General features: G+C 43.3%; 1 protein-coding gene across 1 annotated transcript; it reads left to right on the top strand.

Annotated features, from left to right (window-relative positions):
• Positions 1-3123: 3123 nt before the first annotated feature.
• On the top strand, positions 3124-11404 carry frmd8 (FERM domain containing 8). Its single transcript, XM_055936402.1, has 11 exons — positions 3124-3398; positions 3730-3817; positions 3939-4106; positions 4635-4736; positions 5015-5073; positions 7068-7234; positions 7343-7558; positions 7679-7802; positions 7998-8147; positions 8262-8490; positions 9792-11404. Exons 2-11 carry the CDS (start codon positions 3730-3732, stop codon positions 9902-9904), a joined length of 1416 nt encoding a protein of 471 aa, XP_055792377.1. The 5' UTR covers positions 3124-3398; the 3' UTR covers positions 9905-11404.
• The last annotated feature ends 2 nt before the right edge of the window (positions 11405-11406 follow it).

Genomic DNA, 11406 nt, shown 5'->3' on the forward strand with positions numbered 1-11406 from the left:
GTTGTCAACCGTGATGGCGAGATCATGGAACGGGCAGTCCTTCCCCGGGAGGAAGAGCAGCTCCGTCTTGCCGAGGTTCAGCTTGAGGTGGTGATCCGTCATCCACACTGATATGTCTGCCAGACATGCAGAGATGCGATTCACCACCTGGTTATCAGAGGGGGGAAAGGAGAAGATTAATTGTGTGTCGTCTGCATAGCAATGATAGGAGAGACCATGTGAGGATATGACAGAGCCAAGTGACTTGGTGTATAGCGAGAATAGGAGAGGGCCTAGAACAGAGCCCTGGGGGACACCAGTGGTGAGAGCACGTGGTGCGGAGACAGATTCTCGCCACGCCACCTGGTAGGAGCGACCTGTCAGGTAGGACGCAATCCAAGCGTGGGCCGCGCCGGAGATGCCCAGCTCGGAGAGGGTGGAGAGGAGGATCTGATGGTTCACAGTATCAAAGGCAGCCGATAGGTCTAGAAGGATGAGAGCAGAGGAGAGAGAGTTAGCTTTAGCAGTGCGGAGCGCCTCCGTGACACAGAGAAGAGCAGTCTCAGTTGAATGACTAGTCTTGAAACCTGACTGATTTGGATCAAGAAGGTCATTCTGAGAGAGATAGCAGGAGAGCTGGCCAAGGACGGCACGTTCAAGAGTTTTGGAGAGAAAAGAAAGAAGGGATACTGGTCTGTAGTTGTTGACATCGGAGGGATCGAGTGTAGGTTTTTTCAGAAGGGGTGCAACTCTCGCTCTCTTGAAGACGGAAGGGACGTAGCCAGCGGTCAAGGATGAGTTGATGAGCGAGGTGAGGTAAGGGAGAAGGTCTCCGGAAATGGTCTGGAGAAGAGAGGAGGGGATAGGGTCAAGCGGGCAGGTTGTTGGGCGGCCGGCCGTCACAAGACGCGAGATTTCATTTGGAGAGAGAGGCGAGAAAGAGGTCAAAGCACAGGGTAGGGCAGTGTGAGCAGAACCAGCGGTGTCGTTTGACTTAGCAAACGAGGATCGGATGTCGTCGACCTTCTTTTCAAAATGGTTGACGAAGTCATCAGCAGAGAGGGAGGAGGGGGGAGGAGGGGGAGGAGGATTCAGGAGGGAGGAGAAGGTGGCAAAGAGCTTCCTAGGGTTAGAGGCAGATGCTTGGAATTTAGAGTGGTAGAAATTGGCTTTAGCAGCAGAGACAGAAGAGGAGAATGTAGAGAGGAGGGAGTGAAAGGATGCCAGGTCCGCAGGGAGGCGAGTTTTCCTCCATTTCCGCTCGGCTGCCCGGAGCCCTGTTCTGTGAGCTCGCAACGAGTCGTCGAGCCACGGAGCAGGAGGGGAGGACCGAGCCGGCCTGGAGGATAGGGGACATAGAGAGTCAAAGGATGCAGAAAGGGAGGAGAGGAGGGTTGAGGAGGCAGAATCAGGAGATAGGTTGGAGAAGGTTTGAGCAGAGGGAAGAGATGATAGGATGGAAGAGGAGAGAGTAGCGGGGGAGAGAGAGCGAAGGTTGGGACGGCGCGATACCATCCGAGTAGGGGCAGTGTGGGAAGTGTAATGGCAGGTATATTTGCAAGTAGAATTCTATGGTTATAGTTCATTTTTACATGTTCTATGTTTGAGCTACTTTTGAAAGCAAAAGTCCAATTGAAAACATTACTGCCATTGTTGAATTGTATTTTCATAATGGCAAGCTTGGACTGATGGTTTGGTTAGCTAAACTAGCAAGTCTGTTTGTTTGGTTACCACGGCAACTACTGTAGCTATGTAGTCAAGTTGCTAGCTAGCTACTTCAGTGGATGTTGAACACATTTCTACCGGCAAATGAACACATTTCTGGCGGCAAATGTGTTAAATTATAGCAATAGTTAAATCAACTCTGGGGTCTATGCGTTGTATGGAAAATAATGCAACTCCGTAGAAGTTCAGTTCCACTCTAGAAAGTCGTGGAACACGCCTTCAACGTGGTTCATTGTTTTCCATAGAACGCATAGCCCTCGTTGATTATCCCTTACGTAATGTATATATTTATATCAAGTAGCGATATAACCCTAATTTATTTCGAATAGGCTAGACAGACAGTGTTCCCCTATCCTATTAGGCCTATAAGACGAGTTCAATGGTATTGCTTCTGCTCTAGACACAGTGCTCACACTGCCTCTGGTTTTAGCATAATTGCTCAATTATATCTAAACACAGAATATTAGTTAAGCAACAAACTACAATTCCAGAACGATAGATGGCGGTAATGCACCATAAAAGTTGAGCTGCACAACAACAAAAATAAGATTTTTTTTACCAAAGAACAATGAGACAGATATTGTCTCATGTGAAGCATCTACTTGCCATTTTCACTCACTACCAAATATGGTAGTGAGAAGAAGCCATCAGTGGGAGAAGATGGAAAGAGATGGATTTTGTTCGACATTCTGCACATTTTCTCATCGATGAATCATTTGATCTCAATACAGTTTTCTGTTCCCAAAACTACAATCTGTTATGAAAAGAGTGGATTACAGTTTTGTAGATTTATCCTTTGCAAAAGTTTTTAAAAATCGCGTTGTTTAGAAGTTGTCCAAAGGCGAATTGAGCTATTGCACACGCGCACTGCACAGAGTAGGGGTTTCCTAACGCGACTTTCTTTTCCCCAACGCAGTTAAGCCAAAATCACTCCCCGTTATTCAGAGGGGCGTTCTATAACGCTTTGAGCCTTCACCAAGTCCGGAAGTGAATATCACCTAGCGTGAAATTTCAGTCACTGATTAATAACATTTGCCCTTGTATTTCAAGATTAAAAAATATAACAACATAACGTCGTGGACCGAGCTAGCCATTAACGTCCCTTGACGCTCAAAGACAGATTCAATGGTTGTAGCAAATAAATATTTGTAGTAAAGTAAATATTTGAGACATTTTGAATAATACGCATATGCTTTTACCGGAAAATAGACTACTAAAGATAATATAACAACTTTAAATACCGAGCTAGTAACGTTAAGTAGCCACGGTCTCAGCGCTGATTGCCTGTGAGTGAGACAACGCAAACTAGCCAATGGGAGCGTAGTAGAACGTCTCTTTAAATAACGGGGCGTGGTTTTGGCGTAACCGCGTTGGGAAAAGAAAGACTCTTCCCGCGTCCCTAATGGACATGTGCAGATATATGCTAGTAGAACACGCCAATAGGATCTCGCTAGCTCGTGCTTGGCTCTGCCCACCTCCTTGCTTGTTCTGCCTACTATGACTAACTTGTTATAATTGGAAACGACAGGCGGTGGTTTGTCTTGGTTTACGTATAAAATACTTGTTTTTACTGGCTCGACACTTCCGGATTGGAGTCTGGACCGCGGTGGGCGCAGTTCTCCAGAGTTGTCAGTTTGCTGGTAAACTGTTGAAGTTGTTATACACTGTCAATACCACATCGTCAGTAAAATAAGGTAATTTAATCTTACTGGTTTAGCGCACCGCTGACTTCTTGCTACCAGTAACTAACTAGCTAACATAGCTCGTGTACGAATAGCTACTGTTCGCGCAGGGTGCTAGATGTGAAATGTCGCTATCCCGCCTGTCAAACTGGCGGCTAACGTTAGCTGTAACTATTTTCTTACGACTAAACAACGAGTAAGTCAAATTCTTAATATGGAATATAATTACCAACTAGCAACCAACGTAACTTCTGATATGTCTAACGTTAAGTGTGTCAGTGAATTTGCTGGATAACCTTCAAAATAAAACTATTATTATAAAACTAATATTTTTGTCCCACAGATGGAAGGAGATGAGTGTGGGAGGTTTCCTCCAGAACCATCGGAGGGTAAATCACAGAGGGGAAGTGTGGCCTCCTCAGTCACCCGCGGTCAGTTCCCTTTCTTTCAGTCTGGTGTTTACAATGGAATATTGTTTTGTCTTTCTTATTTGGAAGATCCAAGATTGTGTTAGTGTTATGTCAACTTCCCTCCCTGTGTTTTCTCCTACAGCTCAAGATGTGCTTGTGTACCTGGTGGGTGACAGTGCTGTACACCTGTGTGTGGAGGGGGTTGGCTGTGTGAGTGTCCAGGAGCTAGGCCACAGTGTCCGGGAGGCTCTCCACATTCCTGATTCGGCAATGGATGTCTTTGCCTTCTGGCTCTGCTCTCCTCTGCTCGGTAATGACAGCTCTCCCTGTAATGCACCACTCTTCCTCCTCCCCTAGCCCTCAACAGCTGTGCTGCACATGCTGTGTTGTTATTTTAATATAAACAACTGAATCATTTGTCATTCATTTGACAGTTTTGTTGCTTTTTTCAAGGGGAGGGCTGATTTGTATTACAAAGGAATAGTGTTGTGGCTGGTCTGTTTCACAAAGGAATAGTGTTGTGGCTGGTCTGTTTCACTGTCTCATGTATGTGTAGAGATTGTAGAGCCCTTGGGCCTCAAGTGGAACACTGCCCATTTGTATGCTTCTCTCTTGAACTACTGTCATGTTGTAAGACTGGCATTGTTTGTCAAATATGGAAGAGATCACTACAGCAAAATTAGTCTAGGGTAGTCTAACTTGTGGATATAGTGTTAAAGATTAGCATGCTTTGTCATGCCAATCATTTGATCTTTGTTATACAATGATAATATTTATTCATCCTTTCATAAATAATGACATTTGGTTGTCTACATCCTGCCTGTTCCTCCTCTCTCAGAACTGCAGTTAAAGCCGAAGCATCAGCCTTACAAACTGTGCCGCCAGTGGCAGGACCTTCTGTATCGCTTCACTGAGGCCTCGGAGGAGGACATATCTCAAGGTGAGACTGCCTGTGTCTCTGTGTGTAGGGATGACTTTCTTAAATATTTTTTTGTATTTGTTTCTGTTTTTTGAGCAGATTCATATTTTGTCTCCCATGTTATTTCCCCCCCAATTGTTATAATTTTTTCATCCCCACTGCTGAATTCATATTACTTTGTCAACCTGACCTCCTGTTTACTCTGACCCAACATCACTAATCTTAAACTCTACATCTGCCATCATATAAAATGTTCTGTAATACCCTCCACATGCTTTATTCTTTTTTTTTTTCTCCAGATGAGCCGAGCCTGCAGTACAGAAGGAATGTGTTTTATCCCAAGTCTAAAGAGCTGCAGGTACTGCTTGTTCCATTTTCTCAAACTTTACATGAAGCTGTTGGGAAAACATTTTCCTTTAATATTAGTAAGGTTGTATTGTCAAATGGATAGATTATACTTTCCTGGTCGTAGACACATACCCGAGTACTCTAGCACCAACCTTCAGACAAAAGTTTGTTACAAGAATGATGAAGGGAAATTCCACGGTAACGGAAATTGCGCTGAGACTAAGATTCTTCACTTAAAATGTATGGTTTGCAAACCATACAACTCTAGGCACAAGGACTACTTTTAACAATCTACGCTGAACATTTGGGTAGATGCTGAGTTAGGTAAAAGAATTTCGGTAAAATCTTCCTCCGTTATTTTGTTTCCATGTTTTCCAAAAACGTTTAAATATCTGCTCTGAATTAAGATTCAACAATGTCTACATAACAAATGGGGTGTCAGCTATGACATGAAACATTAACTTTGAAAAAGTCTATTTTGGTTATTGAACTGCAGTAGTCTAAGTGAAGGTGATTTACACCCGGTAATGGAATTTCATCATGAGTCCCTGATCTGTACTAAACATCAAATTTATTTTTATATAGCCCTTCTTACATCAGCTGACTTCTCAGTGCTGTACAGAAACCCAGCCTAAAACCCCAAACAGCAAGCAATGCAGGTGTAGAAGCACTCCCTAGAAAGGCCAAAACCTAGGAAGGAACCAGGCTATGAGGGGTGGCCAGTCCTCTTCTGGCTGTGCCGGGTGGAGATTATAACAGAAGATGTTCAAATGTTCATGAATGACCAGCATGGTCAAATAATAGTAATCATAGTGAACAGGTCAGGGTTCCATAGCCACAGGCAGAACAGTTGAAACTGGAGTAGCAGCACAGCCAGGTGGACTGGGGACAACGAGTCATCATGCCAGGTAGTCCTGAGGCATGGTCCTAGGGCTCAGGTCCTCCGAGAGAGCATACTTAAATTCACACAGTACACCGGATAAGACAGGAGAAATACTCCAGATATAACAGACTAACCCTAGCCCTCGACACACAAACTACTGCATAAATGCATAATTATAGTTATGAATGTCCTTCTCTTCATGGTGATGTGTCATTTAAATGGGTAGACAAAAGTATAAATATGCAATATCTGCCTTTGCATATTTGGGTATTCTACACACTGGCTATTATTTTAATGATATCTGTCCCTAAACAAGACCAAATTTAGTTGGACTGGACCAAATCTGACCCAAAAGTATGGACATCAAGGTAAATTACAATAGAGTACGTTAGTGTTCTGAACTTTACTCTACTGTACATTACTATGCTTTTTTTCTTTCTTTACTGTACTAAACGATACTCTTATTTACTGTCCAAGCTTGTGAACACAACTGGTTTGATTACTAGTGATTTCCCATTATAGCCAATTCAATTGCTGAAATTCTGTTACCAAATCGTTAACGGAATTGAGTTTTAATCACTGAATAATTCATCAACAAAATTGGTATCAGTAGAAACACTAACTAATTGATAGGTCTGCCTTTACTTGTTACTTCTGAACTTTCATTATCCTTCCTCATGAGGGAGAGAAACTAGAAAATATCTTAAAGATATGTGGGGTTTTGGTAATGGAATTAAGGCGCAATGTTTCTTAAACTTACAGAAGGCAGAACAATTTCTTAAACTGTGTTAAATTTGTTGGCATGGGTCTTCAACATTGTTTTAGATTTATTTCTAATCTTTTTAAGCCTTTCTGGGAATGTTTTGTTTTTTCTATTTGTTTGACCAGAAATCAAAACCATTGCTTATTCTTAATTTTAGAATGGAAAATGGTATAAAAGTATGTATATGCCTTAATTTCTGAAATATAACTTAGCTTTCATTTGACACTCAATTTGAGATGCTCTTATGAACTTCATGTTGGTGCTCATGGGTCCTTTTACATGGAAATTACCCAAATTCCCTTGTTTCTGTTTGGATCCTCCTGTATTCTATCTGTCATTGCATGGCCTTTCCCTCTAGATTGAAGACGAGGGGGTGTTGAGACTCCTTTATGATGAGGCACGGGTTAACATCCTCGCTGGCCGCTTCCCCTGTGACCCTGAGACCTGGATAGGTTTGGGTGCACTGTCTTTTGCTCTGGAGCTGGGTATCGGTCTGGATGACCAGAAAGCCACGGCTGCTTTAAGGTAAACTATGCCAGGGATTTGAACATCTGCCTCTTAGAGTTATTATGTTGTATAACTCATAATTCTTTTCAATACCCTGATTATTGCCTCTTCTCCCAACTCACTCAGGGAGAAGAAGCTGATATCCTTCCTGCCTGTACATGTTTCAGGGGGAGGTGGGGGGCTGTTCTCTACCTTGAGGGGGAAAGGGGGCCGTCAGGCAGGGCTAGAGCGCAACTTGTTGGAGGAATATCGCAAGATCAGCACCTCAGGCAGCACCCCCCTGGAGCCCACTCAGCGTATACGCCAGTACCTCAGCACATGCCACTCTCTGCCTTACTACGGGTAAGGAACAAGCTGGACAAAATGACCTCAACTGCATGGTGCATAGAACACATTCTGTTTCTATCTTGTGCCACTTGCATCACGTCTCACTGGTGTGAGTTTGATTTTTTTTCTGGGCAGGTGTGCTTTCTTCTCGGGGGAGATCGACAAGCCAGCCCAGGGGATTCTTTATAGAGCAGGACGGATGGCTGTCAATGTGGGGATCAGTCTGGAGGGGGTGTATGTAATGAACGTCAAAGAGAAGGTGAGATCTGGAATAATGTCAAGTTAAAATGAATGATAACTCCTTTCCATAACAAGCAGAATATTACCTTTTCTGTGTGAATTAAGTATTGGCATGAACCAGAGGGATCCTTTATCAATGCAAAAATACCTTTCACTGAATGACCCAACCCTCTCCCTTTCTGCCTCTCTCTGATGCATCCCTACTCCATGACAGCACGTGCTCCTAGGCCTGCGCTTCAGTGAGCTGTCTTGGGACCACAGCTATCCTGAAGGGGAGGGTGACTCACACATCCTGTGGCTTGAATTCGATGGGGAGGAGGCTGGCACCCCTGTCAACAAGTTACTGAAGATCTACTCAAAACAAGTATTAAAACCTTAACTTCCATTTCCCATTGTGCTTTTCCTTAGTAGGCGGTCATAGATTCCCTTGAAGTGACCAGAATTCCTACTAGTCTTTGTTCCCTCCTTGTACCTCTAGGCAGAGCTTATGAGCGGCCTTATCGAGTTCTGTGTGGAGCTACGTTCTGCAGCCGAAGGAGGGATGACCACGGAAACAGACGGCGACGTCGGTCCATCCCATCAGCCTGCTGGACAGGCGGGGGGCAGTGGCGGAGAAGGGAACGGTTGCCGTGGCAAACTGCGTAGGCAGAACAGTGTGGTGTGCAGTCGGGTCCATACACTGAACACCATCAGCTATGTGGACAACGGTTAGTCTGGGGAGGGAGAATCATGCATGCCATTCATTTAGTCAGTATTAACCATCCATATGCACAAAGTATGTGGACACCCCTTGAAATTAGTGGATTTGGCCATTTCAGCCACACCGTTGCTGACCGATGTATAAAATCGAGCACACAGACATGCAATCTCCATAGACAAACATGGGTAGTAGAATGGCCCGTACTGAAGAGCTCAGTGACTTTCAATGTGGCACCGTCATAGGATACGACCTTTCCAACAAGTCAGTTCATCAAATTTCTGCCCTGCTAGAGCTGCCGCTGTCAACTGTAAGTGCTGTTATTGTGAAGTGGAAACGTCTAGGCGCAACAACAGCTCAGCCACAGAGTGGTAGGCCACACAAATTCACAGAATGGGACCGCCAAGTCCTGAAGCGCGTAAAAAAACTTCTGTCATCAGTTGCAACAATTACTACCGAGTTCCAAACTGCCTCTGGAAGCAACGTCAACACAATAACTGCTCACCGGGAGCTTCATGAAATGGGTTTCCATGGCCGAGCAGCTGCACACAAGCCTAAGATCACCATGCGCAATGCCAAGCGTCGGCTGGAGTGGTATAAAGCTCGCCGCCATTGGACTCTGGAGTGATGAATCACGCTTCACCATCTGGCAGTCCGGCGGATGAATCTGGGTTTGGCGGATGCCAGGAGAATGTTAACTAAAGTTTGGTGGATGTGTAATAATGGTCTGGGGCTGTTTTCCATGTTTAAGGCTAGGCCTGTTAGCGTTAAGATTCCCCTTCACTGGAACTGACGATTCTGTGCTTCCAATTTTGTGGCAACAGTTTGGGGAAGTCCCTTTCCTGTTTCAGCATTATTTATATGTATTTTTTTTCTTAATTGCCCACGTGCACAAAGGGAGGTCTAAACCGAAATGGTTTGTCAATATCGATGTAGAAGGACTTGAGTGGCCTGCACAGAGCCCTTACCTCAACCCCATCGAACACCTTTGGGATGAATTGGAACGCCGACTGTGAACCAGGCCTAATCGCCCAATGTCAGTGCCCAAACCTCACTCATGCCCTTGTGGCTGAATGGAAGCAAGTCCCCGCAGCATTGTTCCAACATCTAGTGGAAAGCCTTCCAAGACGAGTGGGGGCTGTTATGGCAGCAAAGGGGGGGACCAACTCCATATTAATGCCAATGATTTTGGAATGAGATATTTGATGAGCAGGTGTCCACATTATTTTGGCCAGGTAGTGTAAGTTTCACTTGTTTGATATCAGGTAAGGTTGTAAAACTAACTGTTAAATGTATTTGTTGACCCGGCAGGTAAAGAAATCAAACGTCTGAAGCCAAAGAGGGCTGCTTCCTTCTTCACCAGGCAGGCACAGCCACCAACATATTCTGCAGTACAGGTGCAAGAGAGTTTGGAGCAACGGTGATCCTCCATCTCCATAGAGGCACTGCTCAATGCTAACTGGAGACCAAAACTGAACATGCATGTTAAGATTGAGAGGAGAAAGAAAGAAACGCCAACTCCTTGCATATATCTTGTTTGCGGAAACACAATGGACCAAGAGTGGGATTTAAGTGTGAATAAATATTTATGCATAATTGTGTGTATATGAAGTTAGATGAGAATATTGACATTCTTTAGGTGATGTTGAGTGTTGTTGCTTCACAGGTCAAGTTGAACCAGCTACCTATTGGTAGTTTTAATATGAAACTGTGGAGTAATAGTAACATTCATAGTTGCACCACTTTGTATCTTTACCCTTGTGATAAGGGATCTTTTTACTGTTCTCCCTCAGATGGAATTTGACTACGTACAGTATTGCCCATTGAGACGTATGCAACACTCTTGGGAACCCAAACAGCACGGGGTATTGTCTAAAAGGAGGGCGATATTGAAGGCTCTGCAACTATATATTGCGCAAACCTCAGTCTTTGTACCAAAACAAACATGTTTCCTGCAGTAGTCTATGCTGCTCTGTGCTAAACATACAGTCAATGATGATCATGAGAGACTGAATCTGTGTCCTCCCAGAAATTACAAGGTCAACCATATTCCAGACTGCACCCTTTTCCAAGTGGTTTTAGATTTCACTTTTGTTATTGTTATATTGTACAACATACAAGGGCAGTTTGACTTAGGTGCTGTCCATTTAAGAAGAGGATGTTTCCTGCTGGCATCTCCTCAGTGTGTCAGTATGAGAGGAGTGATTCTACTGTATATCTCTGATGCAATTTAGTGTTAATACAAACTGAAGAATGTGGTTTCTACTGTTATAACTGATAGTCAATTATGCAAACCTACAAAAGAATCAGAACAACAACATGGTCTAATTCATTGTTCCTAAGTCAATCTCTTTATTTTAAAACAATTGTAGTGTACTCTTGCGTTTATGTGCACATGACTATCTTAGACTGCACTGTTGATATCTAAAATACTGTAGTTTTTACATTGGGTAATTGATATTATTGGAGTAATACCTTTTGACTGTCTTTCTCACACAAATTAGGCATTGGGTCATTTGAAGCCTTATTCATTTACAATGCAGTCTCAACCAAGTGCCTTTTGTTTCAGTATTAATTTGGTATTGAGAGACTAACCTGGTATTTGTGTTGGCTTGTTTGTCTGTTAAACATGTCACCAGAATGTTGCTATATTCCTTTTTATCTGCTCGTTTTGCTATAAATTTACATGACCTCGTGTGTACACATTGAGACAGTCAAATATATCAAACCCTTTAACTTCAGTTTTCTTTGTAATTTCTATAATGTGCACTACCAAACTAAACAAGTGGCTGTAGGTTTAGTCAAACCCATTAAACCTTTTTATTCAGCTTTATACTGTTTTGACAAAACGGTGAAACTTAAATTTTATATTTTTATTTGAAACATTTTTTTGTTCATTTTTACAATAAAAACGTTTGTCCATATC

The sequence above is a fragment of the Salvelinus fontinalis genome, chromosome 10 (assembly GCF_029448725.1).
Source record: "Salvelinus fontinalis isolate EN_2023a chromosome 10, ASM2944872v1, whole genome shotgun sequence".
Taxonomy (NCBI): domain Eukaryota; kingdom Metazoa; phylum Chordata; class Actinopteri; order Salmoniformes; family Salmonidae; genus Salvelinus; species Salvelinus fontinalis.

What these genes read in the sequence shown, in the direction of transcription:
- frmd8 (XM_055936402.1), top strand. Translation starts at nt 3,730, where the DNA reads ATGGAAGGAGATGAGTGTGGGAGGTTTCCTCCAGAACCATCGGAGGGT. An exon ending in TAATGAACGTCAAAGAGAAG is followed by an intron (nt 7,803 to 7,997) that starts GTGAGATCTGGA and finishes ACTCCATGACAG; the next exon opens with CACGTGCTCCTAGGCCTGCG. An exon ending in TGAAGATCTACTCAAAACAA is followed by an intron (nt 8,148 to 8,261) that starts GTATTAAAACCT and finishes TTGTACCTCTAG; the next exon opens with GCAGAGCTTATGAGCGGCCT.